General features: G+C 45.7%; 2 protein-coding genes across 2 annotated transcripts; both read left to right on the forward strand.

The window, feature by feature from the left end:
* The first annotated feature begins 707 nt into the window (after positions 1 to 707).
* On the forward strand, positions 708 to 9,172 carry LOC120712392 (F-box protein SKIP28-like). The gene is made up of 3 exons (XM_039998163.1): positions 708 to 1,145; positions 7,677 to 7,984; positions 8,439 to 9,172. Exons 1-3 carry the CDS (start codon positions 777 to 779, stop codon positions 8,728 to 8,730), a joined length of 969 nt encoding a protein of 322 aa, XP_039854097.1. The 5' UTR covers positions 708 to 776; the 3' UTR covers positions 8,731 to 9,172.
* A 3,095-nt stretch (positions 9,173 to 12,267) lies between these two features.
* LOC120712393 (transcription factor MYB20-like) lies at positions 12,268 to 14,000 on the forward strand. The gene is made up of 3 exons (XM_039998164.1): positions 12,268 to 12,522; positions 12,656 to 12,785; positions 12,962 to 14,000. The coding sequence occupies exons 1-3, from the start codon at positions 12,390 to 12,392 to the stop codon at positions 13,590 to 13,592; spliced, it is 894 nt and encodes a 297-aa protein (XP_039854098.1). The 5' UTR covers positions 12,268 to 12,389; the 3' UTR covers positions 13,593 to 14,000.
* Positions 14,001 to 23,364: the final 9,364 nt, after the last annotated feature.

Genomic DNA, 23,364 nt, shown 5'->3' on the forward strand with positions numbered 1-23,364 from the left:
CTCCTACCTGTTTCAACTTCTATTTTGTGTCTATGGAGAGGACGTTGTGTCAACGGCCACAACATCATCTCCGCTGATACACCAAGTATAGTTTAAATAGTCCCCTGTGGACGAGTAGATATGATTGAGAGGTATAGTAAATGCATAGTTAAATATTGGAGAGTTTGAAAGGGGGTGGGTGACGAGTAGATATGATTGAGTGGTATAGTAAATGCATAGTTAAATATTGGAGAGTTTGAAAGGGGGTGGGTGATGAATATGTAATGAACTATCTCTAAGGCCAAATCCATAATTGCTTCCAAACATAGTGTAAAAATGGCATAAACATTGAAAACAATGAAATTCATTTTAAACATATCAGATGGTTTTCAACAGTTGGATGGCTTCTGTTATCTAGTTTCATAATTGAAGGTTGAAAATCGAACTTTTGCGATATTTCGAGACTGTAAACTAGACTTTTCTCTTTCTCTTATCATGCCATTTTCACAAAAGAGATGCCCATAAAACGTTCAGTACATAGCACATGAGCTGGTATGTCTTAGATTGTTCTTTGTTCCACCTGGAGGATGAAATTGCCACAAAAGTTGACACGTTGTAGGTGGACGTATTGACGTACACATCCAACGGTGAGAAACCAAGGCACTGGCAGCCCCGGCGCCGTACCAAGAAAAAAAAAATCCAGAGCAGCCGGCATCTTGGTTCGTTCCCACTCGGCCGCTCCTGCTGCGTCAATTCCTTCCTTCTCCCTCCCCAAGGCAACCGCCCCGACCACTCAAATGCTGCCGACAACCGCCACGGCCTCCGCGCCGCCGCCGGCGCCGCCCGCGGCCGGCGCCTCCTCCTCCTCGGGCTCGGGCGAGCCGCACGCCGCCCTGCTCCTGGCGCTGGGCCACATGCGGCTGCGCGAGCTGCTGGCGTGCGCGCGCGCGTGCCGCGGCCTCCGCGACGCCGTCGCGGGGGACCCGCTCCTGTGGCGGCGCCTCGCCGTGGAGCCGCCGCTCAGCCACCGGATCACCGACGAGGCGCTCCTCGCGCCGGCGGACAGGGCGGGCGGGACGCTCCGCTCGCTCCACCTCGTCGGGTGCCCCCGCGTCTCCGACGCCGGCCTGCTCCGCGTCGTCCAGCACAACCCCGGCATCACCGAGGTACTTCGATGGCCCCACCCCTACCCCCGTGCATGAAACTGGCAGAGGTAGTGTACGGAGCTACGGATTGGATTGTTCATGGAACCACGCGCATGCGGTGCGGTTAGTGTTTGCTATTATGCCTCTGCAGTCTGCACGGTAGTTGTTTTGGAGTACTTGTTCGTGGAATGGGTTAATCGTAGCAGCGTGTTGTTGATTCATTTGGTCATTCCACGATTTGGATGATCCGATTCCTCGGTTTTTATAGTACCGCAGATGCCGATTATGAGGAACGACATCCATGTAATGTAACTGATGAATCTATTCATTCTTTTGTGAACATATAAGATGAATGAATAGATGAGGAATAGACCAATGCAAGGACCAATATGCTCCTTAGAGCATCTCCAAGAGCTCTTGTATCTCTGAATAGCTAAAACTCTGATATAGCTATTATGTAAAGCGAAATAGTTAACGAAAAAGGATGAAATCCAACAGCTTCTCCAAAATCCAAAAAGGGATGGCTAGCGCTCAGCGCTAGGCAAAGATGCCCAGCGGCACCCTCTGGATAGAAAACGAGGATAGAATACGAGGTAGATAGATTTTCTGTTGGATGAGGTTTTTTGTCTTTATTTTCTTTTTTTAGCTAACTCACCCAAGATACAAGAGTTCTTGTAGATGCTCTTAAAACAAACATTCCATAACCATAAGGTGGCCCGTTCCACTTGACTAGATAGACTCATGTTATCACAATTCTAAGAGGGTAATTTTATCTCTCAACTTTGGGTGTTTCTAATATGGATAGTTCTTGATTAAAATAATGTGCCTTTATCATATTTAATGTACGTAACATTTTGGATGTCCTAAAATTTATAATAAAATCCCAAATGCTAGAAAAATAAATATTAGTGTTGTTGGTGCTAGTTAGCCTCCTTGATGCTATTGTTGTCAACATGGATCTCATGAATGTTGCTAATCACAAGGAAAAGAATGTAGAATGAAAAACATGTCTTGATACACAAATAGATGAAAAGAACTGCAGCAAGTGTAGTAGTATGAAGAATCTAAAAATTGGTTAAGCGCGTATGAACCAAATGAATTGGGCCCTAACTCCCTGACGTAACACATGGATGATGGACATGAGTTCATGAAGTAACCCACAGTAAAAAAATGAGGGCAGGCTGAACTGACTTCTTTGCTCCTATAAGAATGTCAATTAAGATAGAATTTTTTTTTGCCTGTGTAATAATAGATAAATATGTGAAAAATGAGAAAGGGAGGGCCTACATTTGCAGAATGGTTAGGTTTAGCTTTACTGAGATATGCTCACACTGGGAAGCATACTTGGAATCTCTGTTCTTAAAGCGTTAAGGCGAGGCACGGCGAGCGACCCCGTCTGCAAGGCGAGGCGACGCCTAGGCGGACGCCTAGGCGAGCAAGGCGACGCCTTACCCATATGCCACAGGGAGGAAATGAAAAGAAATAGGAAATAAAAAGAGTAAAAAAGGCAAAGAAGAGGGCAAGGTAGCTGCTGCCCAGCCCAACAGTTAGGCCCAGCCCAACATCTCCACCACCCTCTCCCACTCGATGCTCCCACCCTCCAGAACCCTCATCCGCGCCGCCATTGCCCTCTGCCCTCTCAGCTCTCCCTCTCCCTTCGCGCCGCCGGCCCGCCGTCGCTCCTCCGCCCGACGCCGCCGCCGGCCCGCCCTTGCTGCTCCGCCAGACGCCGCCGCCGGCCCCGCGCGACACCACTACCGGACCCGCGCGCCGTCGCCAGGCCCTCGCGCCGTCGAAGCTCGTCGGCGCTCCCTCTCCCACCTTCCTCACCATGCTCAGGTAGGCCGCCACCCCCCTCCCTCTTGTTCCCCTTCCCCCGCAGATCGTCGAAATCCTTCCCCTCCTCTTCCTCTCCCTCCTCCCTCACCCTCCCTCTCAGTTTGCTTCTCTTTTGGCATGGCGTCGGCGGACGCCTTGGATTTTTGAGCGCCTGGACGACTAGGCGTCGCCTAGGCGACGCCTTAAGAACCATGCTTGGAATTGGAAAGAAGTAATTCTAGCTATTGCTGTAGGAATTAACACTTTATTGCTGAAGAACAGCTAGAGAAGTAGGTACGAGCTCTTCTTTCGATGTGATTATCTGGCCCTGGTTCTAGCTGTTGCAGATCAACTATTGACAGAACCGTAAACCAAACTCCTTTTTAAAACACACTAGCCGTGAGCAAACTGGACATTTTCCTGCTCCTGATCACAGTGGACATGACTCTGGGTGATTGAGACTTCTACGGGCCAAATGTTCTGCGTTTCAACGTCTATTCAGGGAGGCCAGCCAAACAAAAAATCTGCAGAGGTGGAGCCCAAGTTTTCCAAATTTCCTTTCATAGCGCAAAACCAACAGATCCTACAAAGAAACATCGATAGCTGATCTAATTGTGAATTCCCTCGAATGAGATGGTGCCTTCTCATGCTGATCGTCCACTCCAGGAGAGATCAACCTCAGATAAAATATCCCGCAATTCTAGCTACTCCAAAATTGCTTCTTCTGACAGATCTCCCTTGATATCACAAACCCAGGTGTTATCTAGCAAAGCTCCCTGACCCGTTCTCCACTTAAGAATTCTTTTGGCACATGCTTGGACAAGGATGGTGCAAGGTCTGTCTGTGAGACTTTCCATCTCACTTCCATCTCACTATTTGTCACCCCAAAAAAGTGTTCTGCTGCTGTCCCCTGAGATAGATATAACTGATACGGTGACCATTGCTACTGAAAGATTCACTTGAATATCTTGTCCGGCCTAAGCTTGATCCGATTGTGTCTTTTTGAGCCACAGCCACCTCGTCCTCTGTGCCTATGCTAATACCTCCTAGTCAGGAATTTCCGGTCCTCCAAGATCAATTGGTGTTTTGACCCAGCCCCAAGCAACAAGACCATGGCTACATTTACCTCCTTGCAACCTTTCCAAAGAAAAGCTCTCTAAATTTTGTTGATTGCCTTGATCACCGATTTAAAGAATTCCAAGGTAATGAGCTGATAAATGGATATGGCTGTGAGCACCACATGCACAAGGATAGCCCACCCAGCCAGATGCATCATAGCAGCTTTCCAACTAGGTAACTTATTGGCAATCTTGTTCTAGTTGCTGAGTTCCAGATGAGCTAGCTTAAGATCACGGGGAGAAGATGACCCCCTAGTTTTGTACTTTTGTGTTAAGAGAAGGGAATACAAAAGCCTTTAGGGATGTACTTACACAACTTGCGAGCAGCCGGGTTTGAACCTAGTGGACATTTCAAACAGAGTCTCTATGAACCGAGCTACTGATTTGTTCTTCATGAGATAGCTTTTGAATCTGGTCATTCAGTGCAGGCAATGAATGGACCAAGAAACATACTATCTGGCACAACTGAAGAGGGATGCAGCAGTGTCGCAGTGCTGATCTATGTTTCCAGAAACTTCAGTACTTAGGTGCATATCTGTGGAAATCATTAATTGCGTTTGTTAGAATCAATCAATTGTCATACATTGGAAATAAAAACAAGTTACTGTACTTCTCTCGCGGAGGATGACTTTGAGGATATTAAGATTCTCTTTCTTCACACTGGATTTGCGCTAATCCAGAACAAACCGCTATCTTGAATAACTGTCAACACCAAATGCGCCTGTCTTCTTTATTCCTTGGGACGTTTACTGGCATAATGGTTGTTATGCAATAAAATTTTTGCCACAGAAATGCCAGATGAACAGACCTCATATTGTGTTCTCCACCAATGTGAATCATTATATGGAATATCTTTAGGGGACTGTGAAGAAGAATGATCTATAGGGGACTGTGAATATCTTTAAGGAATTCTCAATCATAATGATAGATAATAATCTAGTTTTGTAGAGCACATTTATTAGGGGCATACTTAACTAGAGTTGCATTTCATTTGGATGGGATCAAGAATTGCGACCACATCCATTCTGTTTTGTAGTTTGTTAATCAAAAATATTTGGCACATATATTTTTAGCTGAAATACTCTTTGTGTGTTCTATTCTGTTGTCAATTGTTCACATGGATGCCTCTTTTTTTTTTCTATCTATTTTCTCCACCATTCTATAACTAAGGCTTCAAGATAAAGGATTTTAGACAGGTATCCATTAACTTAAATCATTGTGTTCATTTTTTTGGGCGGTACATTTTTTGTTGATTTTGGCATGGGAGGATACAGTTTGACTGTGTTGCAGTTTACTAAAAGTTGGTGGACACCAGCGCTGAGTAAATCCAAAGCCATGTTTTCAAATCGTCTAGTCGGACCTAGTCGCCATGGGACCGATCAGACAACTAGTCGCGATTAGTCGTCGATCAGGCCGATTAGTCGAGCCTAGTCGGTCCTAGTCGTCTGCCTAGTCGTCCTATGTGTCCCAGGACCGATATGATATATGCACTACATATTACTTAATAAAAAGCAAGCATGAAGGCAACAATGATGGTCGATTTTTCACTTACTTGTGAGAGATGATTTGTGAATTGTCTAGAACTCTGTATTCCTATCCCATAGTCCATATTACTATCTCTCAGCCTCTATATACCAAAAACCTAATGGGCCACCTTGCCAGCCCATCACCGGCGGAGGCCCACAACTCAAACAGCCCACAAAACAATCTCAAGTCTTATCGTTTTCCAACATGATCGGTGCGACTAATCGCGACTAGTCGACGACTAGTCGGATGACTAGAAAACTAGTCGCCCAGACCTACTCGGTGTCCGTTATCGGGGTCACCGGACCGATAAGCCGGACTAATCGTGATTAGTTGGACGACTAGATAACATGGATCCAAAGCAGTGCTGAAGCTACAGCCAGTCCATATGTCTAATACATAACTAGGATCCCTCATTCTAGTGAAGCTTGATGGAAGAACTAGTAGAACCAAAATCAAAATCTGCCCCATAAGCAACCAGAACTTGGATTGATCACCTGCTAGGATTCTATTCTCAGTATCTGCAAGAAGTAGAAGGTTGTTGCAAGGCATCAGCAGGCTTATGAAGAAATTGTTCCCCCACATTATCTCTTCACCACTCTCGCATAAGTTTTCTTTCCATTTCCTCTGCTTCAACTGTGAGGCAGATTGGATCTTTCTCTAAAAGTTCTGCTTGATCTTCAGATGCACCTTTTCAGAGTTAGGACATTCCCTCTGTCTTCCAACACATTAATATAGATGATGCAATAAGGTCTCTCATTGTATAAGCCCCCGACTTCTGAACTGCATATGACACTTGTCTTTTGTGCTTATCCAGAGAGGCGATATCCAGTATCTGCAGTAATTTATTCAATGTTTTTGCTGATTCACTTCTGAACTGCATATGACACTTGTCTTTTGTCCTTATCCAGAGAGATGATATACAGTATCTGCAGTAATTTATTCAATGTTCTTGCTGATTCACTTGAGTTCAACGTGATCTTAGGGATTTCCGACTTAATGTATTTGAATATATAAGCTTAATGCACTGCATGCCATTGTGGAGTTAGATTTTCTTGAAGCACTGCAAAGCCACTTCACAAGCATAGCTGCAGGGCTGTCAATTTTGAAAACAGTAAAAATTGCAAAAATCGTGGTGGATTTCTTTCTCTCACTTTCTCTTGTATTTGGATCCTCTTATAATTCTTGCCTTATTTTCTGTTTGTGCTTGGCTAGCTGAGGTGGTAGTACAGAACCATTAATCAGTATTGTTGTTACTGTAAGATTGCATAATTGGACCTTAGAAAGACTTTCCTTGTCTTATTTATCCCTACACAATATGTTGGCCATGAAAAGCTGTAACCTGGCTTTTCAAAAAAGAAAGGGGAAAAAGCTGGAACACTTGAACGTGCAATTTTTTGCTAACTGTAACCTATACTACCTTCAGCTTGAGATACCTTTATTGTCGTGCTCTGCTACCATGCACCATGCTGGTGACAATGTGGATAAATGCCCTGAATGTATGAATCCATATTGTACATCGAAATGTACTAGATGGAAACTAATAAAGCCTGAAAACTGGATCAGTGTCAAACCTTGAAAAGGGCTATTGAGGACTTGTTAATTTACTTCCTTGGAGTTGTTGGAGTGATCATGGAGGTTCTAGCCAAAAGAAAAATGAGAAATGCTTGGATGAGCTGATTGTTAAAAAGTCATTGGCACCTATTTTGAACACTGTTTTCAACTCAGGATATGTTTATCGATCTTGTTGATTTATTTGCATGATAGATTCTGCCCAGTGTTTATGTTTATTCTACCTGTATAATTTTTTTATTCTACACTGTTGTCAACTCAGGATATGCTTATCTGATTGCTAATTCATTATTCTATCCAAGGTTAAGGGTTATATTACATGTGTATGACAGAATTCTGCAACCACCATGGAATATAACCTTCACTGCCCACAGCCTTCCAAAGGGGGGAGGATGAGCTCATAATCATTATGTTACTTTCTGCTATGCAATAATTGCACTGGCCTACATGTTCGGAAAAAAAATTTGCACAGGTCTTTTTGTGCTTCTAGTCTAAGTTTTTCTTCCCCTTTTATTTTCAGCTCTTTGTGCCCAGATGTACAGGATTAACTGCTGATGGTCTGGTGAAAATTATTCAGTTTCTTTATGAGTGCAAAGGCAATCTCAGTCGTGTTCGACTCCATGGCATCTGCAAGATGACTAAACACCATCTCGATATTATCAACTCTCTCATACGCAGAAGCAGCCAGCCTGATGCCCAAGCACTTTACTACAACCATAGAGTCCATGAAGTGCTGAACACTGATGACAGTCGTCCCATTGATGTAGATGTGTGCCCATTGTGCAGAAATGTCAGGCTGGTGTTTGATTGTACAAGGAAGGACTGTAGGTCTGTAACTCCGAATCTCGGGATCCTTTTGAGTTCCCATTCAATCTTCTCACTGGAAATTCCCTAGCAGTCTATTGGTAGAACTAGCATTGTTATACCCTTCTCTCTACTTGTGCACAGCTCCATGGTTGACTTGTGGCAGTCACTAGTCTGACTTAAAGATATTTGCTTGCGTCTGCTTTCCTTTGGTTGTGGGTATAGCTAGCTGACTTGGGTTGCCTGAATAACTTTTGGGCGATGGTCCCTAAACTCAATATTTTCCACTCCTATGGGCTACATGAAAGCAACTTGGTGATTAGGTTTTGGTCTGTTGCTCTTGTCTTTGGAATAACTGCTTCTAATATTTGAACAGTCTTGTATTTCTGCAAGTCTATTGACTTTGACCTAAACCAATTCTTCATTTTGAAACAATGGTTCCGTGTACCTCCATTCTGACGATTCAATTATATTTCAGGGATGTGAAGGATGGCTGGTCCCACTGTCGAGGCTGCTTCTTTTGTGTTGCTAGATGCGAAACATGTGGTGGGTGCATCGACCTTGAGGAGCTCGGTGAGACTGGACTAGCCTGCTCTGACTTCCTGTGTATGGACTGCTGGCTCAAGCTCCCAAAATGCTCCACATGTAATCGTCCTTACTGCGAGAGGCATTCAAATTTGAAAGAAAATTTATCGTCGTCTGGCCAGTTCACCTGTCAAGAGTGCACAGCGTTCGCTACCTCACTCGAAATTCTGGGAGATGGTGATTAGAAGTGAAAGAATGAAGCTATACCCTCTTGGTAGTGAATATTCAGTTATTTGATATGCGACTGGCTATCCTTTGACAGCCTTTCTTATTAACCATGTCATCACGTGTGGAGCTTTTGAGACTAAATCGACGAACTAGAAGCTCAATAACATAATGCTCTCGTCAAACAATGTGGGTGCAGACTTGATGGTCTTGTTCGTGCAACTTGTCCGAATGATAGTAGCGCGTGCTGGGTCACTGTTACCACTGGGCACAATGTGAACGCCATGGGTGTCCAAGGAGACCAACAAACTTTATTTACTAATAATATTTTGGTCCCTTTGTCCAATGTTTAAGAGTCATATGTACTCACTGGAACATGCATCTAGAAATGTACGCTGGCAATAAATTTTACCCTAAATTTTACCGCAGTGACAGTTGTCACTGAAAATGTTTTTCAGTGTTGATTCTGATCTTGTGTCCAGTTCACACTCTCAAAATCAGTGTTTGATTCTGATCTCATCTCCAGGCCGCATTTTCACAAGAATGGTGCTGTGTCCTGGAACAATTTTGCTAAATCTGTCTAGATCTTTTGAGGAGGTAATAGATCATGCGGTAAGTAAAAACAGATAATTAAATGGGTATCGTGGTTATTTGAGAACTTTTGTAGTTTTTACAGAAGTTTGAAGCATTCATATTCCATTCAAATTCTTGATGCTGATTGATAGCAAGATTGTATTACAACTGGTCCTGGGCTAGTTTGGCCCCAGATGCTTCCTGATCCCAGGGTACAATTAGCTGCTTTTGTACTGCCAGGTACACACTACCTCCAAGTGAGCAAAGCATGCGACATCCGACATCTTGAAGTGAGAAAAGAGACAAGAGACAATGCAAAAAGTTTCTTCTCAGGCTCTTGGTTTAGCACGGTGAGAATTGACTCCGGAATACTCCGTATAACTTTACTGATGGAGATACCACATGCTTTTGCGTCCACAAAGTTCAGACCACATCTGAAAGACAAGGTTGGATCATGAGCACTCATGGGTGTGAAACCGGGTAACAGGTTTTTTGATTCCCCCATCTCTTTTTTTTTCCTCGAATGCGCAGGAGAACTGCGCATCGTTGCATTAATAGAAAGAAAGAACGGTCTGATTATAATGCTGAATCCACGGTTCGGGTTAGTTTTTTTTGTTACAAACGTGCCAAATGAAAAAGGAAACAACCACACACTCTTGGCCGCAGCACACCAATTTGGTTGTAAACTTCAATTACAGTGCCAATTGTTAGAACCATTCCGAGAAAAAAAAGAAAAAAAAATTGGCTGCGGACCGAGCAGGTGGCAGCGCCGTATTCGTCCCCGGAAACTCTGACACATCTTGGTACGCCCTTCACTAGTCACTAGTGAGTTCTACGGCAAGGCAGCTGCTAGGCTGTTCCATTCCATCCAGTAGTCCCCTGCCCCTTGCCATGAACTCAAGTGAAGGGCACCTCTTCTTTCTCTCTCCCTATCACAAACAAAAAACATTCAGACATTTCTGTTTTTGCAATGTCAGGTAAATTTTGCTTTCCATTTCCCTGTCGGTGAGCGTGGACGATGGGCACTGAAGAACTGGCCACGCATCCACGACATCTACATGAGCACTACCGCCTCCCCGGTCACACGCGTCCGGCGCCACTGGCCGTGCCGGGAGCCGCAGCAAAAAGAGAGCCCCTTTTCCTGATGGCGAGCGCTGCACATGTCCTGAGCTCGCCGGGCGCAATCTTCCTCTTGGGATGGCTCAGCGTCAGCTGTGTGTGAGAGGGAGAGATGTTGGTTGGGAGCACACGATCTTTGGGCCACCCCTCCTCCAACATCTCTCCTCACCCATCATCGTGCCTAGCGACCTGATCTCTTCTTCTTCCTTTGTGTCGAAGTGGCGAGAGGAAAGGGAAGGGCGACCCTGGTGCTGCCCGGCTGGCACCGCCACCTGGCCACTCCCAATTCAGGGAAGGGACCCTCTGAGTCTGAGAACATGAGATGATGCTTTCACATCCCATGTCGAAAGAGGGCTTGACGACCAATCTGAATATCTGATTGAGGGATGATGGGGGGTTAATGGATGACAGTGGATCGAAAGCGCGGCCGATCACCGGTGATTTTTACAAGGAATAATTCAGCTTATCCGTGGCGGATCCGGCCTCGCAGCGACACCGAAACGCGGTGCACTGACGGCCTGGATCCGGTCGAGCCGGGTGGTTTGGTTAGTTGTCTGTAAAGAGTGCTTAATCATGATGGTACAGTGATGATTAAGGAATTTTTTTACCCTGACCTGATAGCAGTACCTAGGATATACTACAATTTCGTCGTTATTGATTGCTGCTGAAAAAGAATGAGAATGACCACTGCGCACTAATTTGACTTGCAAGTCCAAATTTAGCATGAATTGGAACAGGGCGGTCCATGAAATGAATTGATCCTTGTTCATCTGAACAAAATTAAGAAGGGAAGAAAGACAAACAGCTGATCATTCATTCGACCTGTTCTTGGAGTGAAATCTTGACTGCAACTGTCGGTTGGTGGATCGGTTAAATCCAGTCAACTAAGCACAAACAAATTACCGGCTCACTGCATGCTTTCTTATCGCCCTATCGAGCCGCTTACTGTTCTAATTTCACACCAAATTCTGCTCCGTCCTCGCTGCCACTTTGTTTTGTCCTCGATCAGCACGACGCGCGTTTGCAAGAACACCGGAGGTCAAGGTCGCCGAAAGCTCGCGAGCCCTCCCATTCAGTGATGTCAGGGGAACGAAGCTCCCCTGTACAGTACTGACAAGGAGACAGAGAGAGAGAAAAAATGTCATCCTCTTCCGTCGTCCCACCGCCGTTCAAACATTCCAGCCCGCTGGCTGCCAAAGCATCGTCCACCATGTCCGGCACACGGCAGCGGCGCCTGCAGCACGACTCTGAATCCTACTCCGTACGTCTCATCGCCGGTTGCAGAGTTCATGGAAATCTCAAGCCCCTGCACGCGGCGTCTGAAAGATCTAGAACGAACTGACCGAACAGAACATTCCTGCAAACGTTAGGAACAAGTGGAGAACAAGCAGGCCAAGATAAAAATCGACCGGTCGGCAGCGAAACCTACCTTTCCGCGTGAAAAAAAGAGACGGTGAAAAGAAAACTTCGTTACTGAATTTTGATAATTTTATTGTTTTCTGAAACAAAGAATTTGGATAATTTTCATCTGGAGCACGAAAGGGTAGAACAAAAAAAAAAGGCAGAGGCTTTGCAGTGCAGCACTTGCAATTGCAGCGCAAGCAAAAGGGACCCATGAGCAGACGCCCCGGCCGGGGTCGAGCTCTCGCGGCGCGGCACGTAGGGAGGGCGGCCGCTGCCGACGGCTCGCCGCCGGCCGGGCCCGCCGCTCAGGCTCCGGGGTCACGCGACGTCACGCGCACGCAAGCGGGGGCACGACGATGACGTGCCTTCCCTTGGCAACCTTGTCCTGTCCCCTGCCAAGTCTCAAGTCTCCTCTCTCTCTCTCTCTGCCCCCACGGCGCCTTATAAAGGCAGGTGAGGCGACCTTGATCGGTAGAGACTAGAGAGAGCGCTCTCCTCTCGCCTATCCATTTCCAATCTCGATCGGGGAGAGCTCGCGCCGCCATTGCCGCCGCCGCGCCTGGCTGTTCTTGATCAGCAGCGAATGGGGAGGCAGCCGTGCTGCGACAAGGTGGGGCTGAAGAAGGGCCCGTGGACGGCGGAGGAGGACCAGAAGCTCGTCAGCTTCATCCTCGGCAACGGCCAGTGCTGCTGGCGCGCCGTGCCCAAGCTCGCCGGTGCGTGCCGTGCCGCATACCTCGCCGGAGCTCGATCGTCCGACCGTCTCTCGGCTTAATTAAACCACTCCTGCGATTGAAAAATAAAATAAAATCTGACACTTCTTGCGCTAAAATTATTAAATTGAAACAGGGCTGCTCCGGTGCGGGAAGAGCTGCCGGCTGCGGTGGACGAACTACCTGCGGCCGGACCTCAAGAGGGGCCTGCTCTCCGGCGCCGAGGAGAAGCTCGTCGTCGACCTGCACGCCCAGCTCGGCAACAGGTGCGGCGACACCATTTCCTTTTTGGGGATTGATTAAATTGACGGGATCGTGCTGATGGATATTATCTGGAATTCTTAGAAATTGTTGCCGGAGTACATTTTCTATGGAGTTGTTTGTTGGATGCAACTTGAAATGAATTCATTCCTTTTTGGTTTTGGAACAAAAAAATGTTTAGGTGGTCAAAGATTGCGTCGCACTTGCCGGGGCGGACGGACAACGAGATCAAGAACCACTGGAACACCCACATCAAGAAGAAGCTCAGGAAGATGGGGATCGACCCCCTCACGCACAAGCCCCTGCCGCCGCCGCAGCAGCAGCAGGAGCACCAACCGCTTCCACCGCCCGCCGGCGGCTCGCCGGAGGCGCAGCCATCGCCACCTCCGGAGCGGAGTCCTCCAGAGGAGAGGGCGGTGCCGGCGACGGCGACGGCCGGAAATAGTAGCGAGGACGGCGACAGCGAGCTGCTCCTCAGCAAGTCGCCCGGCTTCTGCACCGACGAGGTGCCGATGATGCACCCGGACGAGATCATGGTGCCGCTGGGCGACCAGCCGCCGCCATTACCAGCCTCGGCTTGCGCCCCCGCCGCCGCCACGGTCTCGACGCCGACGACGTCCTACTCCACCTCCACCTCGGCGTCGTCGTCCTGGTCCTGCTCCCTGAGCCGCGACGTGGAGTCGCCGTTCGCGTTCATGGACATGGAGTTGCCGGAGTTCGTGCTCCAGATGGGGCTAGACGACGTGGACGCGCGGTGGCGCGACTGCCTGCTGCCGCCGCCGGTCTTCGAGAACCCCTTCGATTCTTACTAGCTCCAGAGGAATGGCGCTCTCTTCTCTAGTTATTAATTAGTCACTTAACCCCATCTAATAAATTAAATTTGCAGTTTCTCACTGCACTGAACAAACAATTAAGCAGGAAGGTATTTCTGTTAATTGGCACTGGTTTTCTATTATTTTCTTGGTCCATATACACAAAACTTGCTACGAATAGTAACTAGTAATCAAGGAAGTTTTATTTCGAATATGTAGACAGAAAATTTGGTGTTAGCTAGAGCAATAAGAATCAGTACTATGTAAGTATCATTAATTTCAAAAAAAATGCTACCTTTTAGTTTTTTCTTCCTTTTTCTCTTGTGAATGTAAAAGAATGTCAATGTTAACTGAGGAGTTTAACTTTGAATAAGAAAGAACTACTGTATGATTTGGAAGAGAGTGAGATGGTGGATGTTGATGGTTGTCACATTCTATGAGATGAAGATCCTACCAAACTCGTAGGATGTACATACTGCTTTACTTGACTAGATATATGCATGACATAGACATGCCTACGGTCTATTACTAGTCCTCGTGCAAAAGGACAATATGGATTTTCTTTTATAGATCATGAGCTCATCTATGGACTAGCCATACCATCATGAACAGTCATCCGTTGACTTGAAGGACGAAGCGTACAGAGAAGTCTCTGCACTGATCGGTTGCTACAACATACCTAGAAACAACCATACGGTGGCTCGTACAAATTTTTTTATGGATAAATATATGGGAATTTTACATTATAAATACAGTGAATTCAAACCACTAAACTTTAGCCCAAACATCACATGACTCATAGATTGTCGTTCTTAGAACAATTCTAGAAGATGTGTGTTAACCTGCCAGCAACGAGACTCATCATGGGTCACGGTGGGCTTTCGGTTCTTCGGTTCGGTTCCTAGAAAATAGGAACAAATTGGTTCCAAAAATTTTTGGGAACCGAGCATTTCGGTTCTTGATTATTTTGGCTCAGTTTCGGTTGTAATCGAACTAACCGAATTTTTTTACCGAAAACTAAGATAACAAGAAAAACATACATGTTCTATAGCAAATTTAGACAATACTCTTCTATTTTAGAGAATAATAATTGAGAAGGGAATAATAATGATACAGTAACAGAAATACATAGCAATTGAAGTATGATACATCACATATAAACTAAATATTCTCTTACAAAATGCAAGGTTTATATAATTCGGTTCTTTCGGTTAATTCGCGAGAATATGAACCAATTTTTTTCTTTTTGGAACCGAATAGGGAATTAAATTTTTCGATTTCGGTTATTTCGGTTCTAGTTATTTTGATTTGGTTCTCGGTTAATTATGTCCACCCTGAATCATCGGGTTAGTCCCACATCACTGCAGCCTACTCATCATATGGCTTCCTCCTCCTCCCCCCTCTCAAAGTAAAGGTCGTCATCCAAGAGAGCCCTGATGTTGGCTGTCAGCTTCAAGACCAACTGCTAGAATACCAAAAGTGCCCCTCTAAGGCCCACTCCCACAGTGCAACTAATTCATGTTATATTTGAGGACCCATAAGGGAAAGTGCCATTTATATCTTTTGTGATTTGTGAATAGGACATGTACATGCATTGTGTTTAGCGGAGTGGCCGGGTTCCAAATTTCCATTTCGAGCTAGTGTCTCTCTTCCTAAGTGCAGGCTCTTCGGTGCTTGTTCGGGGCAAAAAGGTCCTTTGTGCCAATAGGGCAGAGCATATAGACCAAAGCCGTCCTTTATCATTCATGCGGGCGTCCTCATTGTGACATCCCAACCCAGGGTTTAATAGAATTAATAGAGTTTAGGATTTATAATTAAGCGTGTTTGGCCTGGAGCAATTTGGGATGGGTGACCGATCGGGAAGGGAATTAGTTATTCCCGGGTGCTTGGCCTCAGAGAGGTGGGACGTTACACTCACGCCCATATATACACTCATTTATAATGACAGCTACTGCTGGTTTTAATTTTCAAGTTCAAATACTGTACTGCTAGATATTTTTATTAAAAAAGTCTCATGTTTGAATTTGTGGTGGTGGTGGTGGTGTGGGGTGTGGGGGTGTGGGTGTGGCGGGGTACATATGTTACCTGTGTGGAAGCAAGCACGTACTTTCGTCTCCTCAGCAGGCGGTTCCGTGTCCTACATACTATACTGCACGAGTCAACATATCTAGCTATACGCTGGACGATGACACCTATGGTGGTCTCCTATGGTCGCATGCTGACACAAGCTGCATTATATTGACGGTTTCGAGGATACATACATACATACACACATATATATATATATATATATATATATATATATATATATATATATATATATATATGTCCAGTAGTAGCTGGTACCAATATATAATATTGACGGTTTCGAGGATACATATATATAAATATATGTCCCGTAGTAGCTGGTACCAATATATACTAATATAGTACCCGTGTGTTACTATGGATAATATAAATTTTATTTGATCTATGTGGAACTACTAATTTTGTGTTCTTTCACTCTGTGTACAAATCGTACCGTGACCACGCGAGGTATTGATTATCAGTTTCGATTGGAATTCAGATTGATTTGTTCGTATTCTAATTATGATTCCAATTGATTTATTCAGGTTCCGATTAGAATTCTAATTGACGCATCGTGGAATCATTGCTTGTTTTAAAAATAGTATATATATAAAGATAAAAATAAAAATATAGTTTTGTAAATTTTTTCTCTACGTACAGAGAACTTGTCCTTTAGACGACCTTCGCCATAGCCCATTGTAACTAACGCTATATTTCCACGGCGACACGGAAGCCTCCTAAGTCCCAACCATATTCATTGCACACCAGTATTGTCAACGAGCTTGCATCGATCAATTTCAACAACCTTGAAAAGAAACAACAACGATATTTCGAAGACGCCGGCGAGGGTGAGGTTGGCGGCGGGGGCGGATGGTGGTGGAGGTGCGGGCAAGGAAGTGGAGGGGAGGGGAGGGGAGGGGAGGGGAGGAGAGTGTTGGCGTAGAATTAGGGTCAACACATCAAAGCGCTAGAACGCGCAGCAAGCACAGCGCCAATGCTCAGACCGGTCAGACCGGTCGGGTATACCGGTCAGATCGGTTGTCGCCGGGAAGACCGGCGGCGAGACCAACGAACGTCGCCCGGGAAGGTGCCGTCGGGGCAGGCGCACGCAGGGTTGCTCTAGGGTTGACAGTCCACCTAGAACGCCCTCAATCGACGTAGAGACGAAGGAGGAACAACAAATAGTAGATGGAAAAAGCTAGGGCAAGAAAAAATAAAAAGATAAAAGTTTTTGTATTTGATCATTGGATACCCTAATCGGCTGTGACCCTTTATATTTATAGGGTGTGGTGGACTTATCCCGCAAGAAATCCTATTACAAGATCTAAATCTATTAAAATCCCTAGTTGTACTCGGATTCCACTTGGACCGGTCAGATCGGTCGACCCTACCGGTCAGACCGGTCGACTGCTGCCGGACCGACTATAGTGTTTGACCGGTCAGACCGCTAGGGCATTCCGGTCAGACCGGTCTGTATTGTCTAATGCCAATTTTGGTCGTCAACATATGTCCTCCTGTTCTTTGGCAAAGCTTGCGTGCCAAAGAACACTCTTCTGGACCAAAATAGTCTATGGGCGATGAATACATCGGCTATTTTTCGTGCTAAGGGCGATAACAATTTATCGGCCATATCTTGCTTCTTCTTCAAGCTGATAACAAAACAACTTGCTTAGGCCTCCATACCTGCTTCATGGTCGCTGACCTTGCTGGTACAACCTCCGCTTTCCGTTCCATGCATTCCTTCTTGCGCATCCGTTGCAGCCTCCTCTTTTGGGTGTGAGACAAGCCTGAAGGACACCACCTCGGCTGTAGATATTTTGAATCTTGTTTTATGCTCTTCTCACAATCTTTGCTGCGATCAATGTCTTTTTTTACCAGATTATCACTAATCGGTCTTTGTGAAGCAAAATTTGGATATATAGGAGGATAATGAAAATAATACGACTGCATGTACATCCTACTATAATCCAAAGGGCATATAACAAGAATACCAGCAATACTATGGAGCAATCGGTTTATTAAATGAATTATCTTGACTCGAACTCGATTGCTCTTTAAACGATGATGGCTTTGTATCCTTGACTTTGTCTGGCCGTCCCCTCTGCTTCTGAACGACTCCTTTCTTCACATATTTGGCCAAGAGTTCTTTAAAACTCGGCCTTTTTTTTCTTTCTTGTTTCTGGAATTCTTTCCAGAATTCCCAGAGTGACCGGTCAGACCGGTTTCCTGACCGGTCAGACCGGTCAGAGCAGACCTGGCGCCTTTGTTCTTTTCTTGCCCCCCGAGCGTTGAATTCTTCAATGAATCTTCAGGAACCTTCTTTGATAGAGCTTCCTGGCGAGATTTTGAGAGCTCAGATCTTTCTTCACCAACAATTATATTTTTCCCTTTTGCCGATTCGGCTTGATTTGACCGAATTAACACTTTGGAATTATTCAATTTGAGCATATGTGTATGTGCAGGGAAAGAATTATGACCCACCTTCATTTGTGGAACAATTATTCGGCCTTCATTAACAGCCGATTGAATTTGTCTCCGAAGCACATTGCAATCATTAGTCGCATGAGAGAAAGTATTATGAAACTTGCAATAAGCTCGCCGTTTTAATTCTTCAAGCGGCGGTATGACATGCGACATCTTGATGTATCCATTCTTATATAATTCATCAAATATCCTCTCACATTTGGATACATCAAAAGTAAATTTTTCTTGCCGATCTTTATGAATCGGCTTAAGAGAACCGCAGACACAATGTTTATCATTGGAGGGCCAAACAAATTCAGCGGTATAAACATCTTTATCTTTATCGCCCGAACAATTGGAATCACACCTAAGCACATTAACAGGATGATTAAGTTTTTCATTAGACATTTGAGAATCTCGAGCTTCTTTAGCTCGGTTTTCATTAGCCAGAGCTTTTTGTAGGACTTGACTAACATCTAGAAATTCTTGTCCATCTAGCTTTGCTTTATGAAAATCAAGTAAACCAGCAAAAACTTGATCAGCTAAATCTCTATCAGAAATTGTCAAACTATAACATCGGTTTCTAGTATATCTAAATCTTCTAATATACTCAGAAACACCTTCATGTATCTTTTGCTTAACCGATGTGAGATGTGACAATTTCAATTCAGTTTCACCACTAAAAAAATAATCATAAAATTTTTGCTCTAAATTAGCAAAAGTGAAAACTGAATTGGGTGGCAAAAAAATAAACCATGTAAATGCAGCACCCGATAGAGATAAAGGAAATAACCTCAATTTGTAAATATCATTAGTGCTAGCTTCACCACATTGTATAATAAATTGACCTATATGCTCCGATGTAGTTTTACTATCATCACCAGTGAATTTAATAAATTCAAGAATTTTAAACCCTTGAGGATATGCAACATAATCGTAATTCTCAGGGTATGGCCTTTGATAAGATCGGCATTTGGCTTTAGGCTCTATACCAAAAGTTTGCCGAAATATAATCTTAATCACCTCCTCTTTAATACTACCTGATCCAACATCATCGGCGTTAAACCGATTTGTGATCGGTGTACTACTAGGTTGAGCAAAATTCGGCGGTGTAGAATGTCGCAACGAACTTGTTGCCCCATATAGCACATTGGCATTAGGTGATGCATTATAATTAATTCGGCTTTGCTGATTAGCCGAATTAGTCACAATGGCATTATTAGTTGGAATTGCCGAACCACGCATTGTCTTATCGGTATTAGATGTAGATGCATTATTACCGACAGACTTCATACCAAGATGTATTTCAATTCAACTAAAGCGATCATTAAATATATCATACATATTTTGACCAATAAATTCCAACTTATTATTCACATGAGAAGAAACAGCATCATCTATAGCATTAGCTATTTCAGAATTAAGGACAAGCTGCTTGTTCTCATCGAAATTTACCTCGAATTGTGAAGCATCGAAGACGGCATCCGTCGTGACCTTCCTTTGTCGGTCGATGGAGAAGTGTGAGATGTACTGGTTCATGGCTTTTTCTTCTAGCCTCTAGATCTCCTTCTCCTTCTCCTCTCTGTTCTTCTTCTGGATGTCATCAAGAATCTTCTGATGTTCGGCCGGAAGTTGTTGAACATTCGGGCTCCAGATATTGGCAGCATCAACTTCACCAGGTTTAGGAATACCGGTCATGGCAACCGATTTATTCTTTCTGATCCCCAGCGGAGTTGCCAAAAAGTATGTTGGCGCAGAACTAGGGCCAACACACCAAAGCACTAGAACGCGCAGCGAGCGACGGCACAATGCAGCGCTGATGCTCAGACCGGTCGGGTATACCGGTCAGACCGGTTGTCGCCGGGAAGACCGGCGGCGAGACCAACGAATGTTGCCCGGGAAGGACCCGTCGGGGCAGGCACACACAGGGTTACTCTAGGGTCGGCAGGCCACCTAGAACGCCCTCGATCGACGTAGAGACAAAGGAGGAACAACAAAAAGTAGATGGAAAAAGTTAGGGCAAGAAAAAGTAAAAAGATAAAAGTTTTTGTATTTGATCAATTGGATACCCTAATCGGCCGTGACCCTTTATATTTATAGGGTGGGGTGGACTTATCCCGTACGAAATCCTATTACAAGATCTAAATCTATTAAAATCCCTAGTTGTACTCGGATTTCACTTGGACCGGTTAGACCGGTCGGCCCTATCGGTCAGACCGGTCGACCCTATCGGTCAGACCGCTAGGGCGTACCGGTCAGACCGGTCTGTATTGTCTAATGCCAATTTTGGTCGTCAACAGAGAGGGGTTGGAGCGGCGGTCCTCGTTGGCGTCGGTGGCGACGCCAGCGAGGGGGAGGTCTACAGTTGGGGCAGAGGGGCGGCAGGGGCGGATGGGAGGGAGAAGAAGAAGACTCGGTGGGCGGGGTGGAGGGGCTCTCGACCGAATCTTGTCGGGAGAGGCCTCTCCGCTTAGCAGCCTCCATCGAATTTTATATACCCAAAAATATTTTTATATCAATAGGCACTTTTACTTGTTAGTATGGATCTGCTTCTGATCCGGTTCCAAGAAGCCATTTTTCGGTTTCTAAAGCATATCAACTTATCAAGTGAAAACCCATAATTCTAGCTGAATCCTAAAATCCTTTTGCGTTCCTCCTGAAACCGTGACATTTGTTGTGCTATTTCAGTGGGAAGGTGTGGAGTATCTCCCTAGTACACTACTATGGAAATTATTTTCACCACCGATATTTTCACTGTCAGCTCTAAAGTAGGTGGCCGTAGTTAGTGTGGAAGCTGAAGCAAATTAGAGGGGGGTGCACTTACTTTTTGGGTGCATTGGGTGGAGTCATGGAGATGCAAATATGGTAAAATTTTAGATATATATAACTGCTATTTTCCCATATTTTAGGAGGTGCATTAGCACCCCCTAATCATTGTATAGCTTCACCCCTGGCCGTAGTGGACTGTAGGACCGACTGTGAAAACCCATTTTCACCGCCGGTTGTCGGCGCCTAAACCGGTGGTGAAAATAGGTTTAGGACCGGTGGTGAAAATCAATCCGTAGTAGTGCTAGTTGCGTGGGTTTTGGAACCAGTTCGATTCAAAAAGCTGAACTAGCACTTTGTTTCTTTATTCCCCTTTATAATAAAATTTGCTTTAAGCTTTTGCCACTTTTTTCAAAAAAAAGAGGAATTGTTACATTGTTGCTAGGAAAAATATAAGTGAATATTTTGATTAGAGTAAAATACATGGCCTGTCCTCGAACTTGTAAGGGTGTGTCAGGAATGCGAGTCCTTGAACTTGTCATCCCGATCCCTAAATTTATAAAACCAGAAATCCAGATCCATGCAATAATTACAAATGATTCAGAATCATATTTTTAGATATAAAACAAATATAACAAATAATAGATATAGTTTTGAAACCATAAAAATATCTCTAAACCCCAAAATTTTCCAAAAAATCCAAAGAAAGATACTAGAGATACATGGCAGCTAAACAAAATAATTGGAGCTCATGAAAATATATTTTCACATTCTCCTAGAGTTAAGTCTAATTTTTAGAAGCTTCCAAAAATATTTTCATGAGCTTCGATTTTTTTTATTTAGGCTCATATGTATCTCTAGTATCTTTTTTTTCTTCAAATTTTTAGAAAATTTGGGGGCTTAGAGATCTTTTTATGATTAAAAATTACTAGGACATCTCACGCGCTCCGCCGCGTGAAGAAAAAAGCACAAAGATAAAAAAGAAGAAGAGGTGAAAACATTACAAAAGAGGGGAAAAAAGAAAAGAAAAAAAAGAGAAAAAAAGAAAAGCCAAAAAAAGAGGCCGGCGTGTGGGCGGAGGAGGCCAGGCGGCGACCAGCGACGGGCAGCGCCTGCACGTCGAGATCCGGCAAGGCGGAGGTCGGCGGCGGGGCGGGCCAGCGGCGACGACCATGAGGGAGCGGGAGGGGAAAGGGGGTGGCGGCGGCGGCGCGGAGGAGCCCAAGCGAGGGCGGCGGTGACTGGCGACGGGCGGCGCCAGGGGCGGAGGGTGGCGTGGGACGACGCCGCGGGCCAGATCCGCCGCCTGGATGGCCAGATCCGGCGAGACGGAGGTTGGCGGAGGGGCGTGGCAGCGGCGGCGATCGTGAGAAAGCGGGAGGGCTAAGGGGACGGCGGCGACGGGGGGCGTGAGGTGGGGAGGTTAGGAGACCCGCCGCCTGCGCGCCTCCTCGTCGACGCTGCCGGCCAGATCCACCACCGGTTGAATCCCCCGCCTGCACGCCGAGATCCGCCAAGGCGGAGGCCCGCGGCGACCGGGGTGGAGCGGGAGGTTGAACGGGGCGGGGACCTCCACGGACGATGGCGCCGAAGTGCGGAGCACCAGATCCGCCGCTGGCACGCCGCCGGTCGGATCCCCCACCGGCGGTGGCGCAGAGTGGACGCCGGGGTTCGAAGGGGCGGCGAAGGTGGGGGGGGCAGGGGTCGAGAGGTGGTGAGCCCGGGAGGGGGTGGCTGCCAAGGACGGCGACCGGTGGTAGGGGAGGAGGGCGAGGGGCGGAGGGCGGCGCCCGCCGGCGGTGGCGGAGTGCAGCGGGGTGGCGGCGAGGAACGTTAGGGTTAGGGGAGAGGGAGGGGGCGGGGGAGGCCGAGGGAGGGTGCGCGGAGGAGGGGGGGAGGGCGGTTGTTGGGAGGGTAGGCGGCGGGGGTTTTTTTTCAAAAAGATATGGACGGCGGGTTTAATTACAAACAAATTGAAGGGTCTTTTTGTAAAAAAGCCAAGGAGCGGCCTGGATCAACCTCCTGTGACCGATCGGACGGTTCGCGTCGGGCGTCTTCTCCGGTGGCGCCATGTGTCGCTACCGGGGAAGGGAGCGCGGAGAGGGCTCCCTCTCCACGCCGTATAGAAGTTAGTGTATATCTTATTTCTTGAATTTGTTTTTAAACTAAAAACATGGTTCAAAACTACTTTTAATTATTGCACGGACTCGGATTCCTGGTTTTCTAAATTTAGGGACCGGAAGACACGCCCTGACAAGTTGAAGGACTCGGATTTCTAGTTTTATAAGTTTAGAGACCGAGATGGTATACCATGACAAGTGCATTTTACTCTTCTGATTATATATAGCTAATTTCCACATCCATTTATAGACAGTTCCTTTAAAAAAATTATTTATTTCCACCAACGCATCAGTTCCTTTAGACGTATCCATCTTCGTTTGGAAATATACGGTTACGTGAACAAAGAAAATGTAGA

The sequence above is a fragment of the Panicum virgatum genome, chromosome 6K, assembly GCF_016808335.1.
Source record: "Panicum virgatum strain AP13 chromosome 6K, P.virgatum_v5, whole genome shotgun sequence".
NCBI lineage: Eukaryota > Viridiplantae > Streptophyta > Magnoliopsida > Poales > Poaceae > Panicum > Panicum virgatum.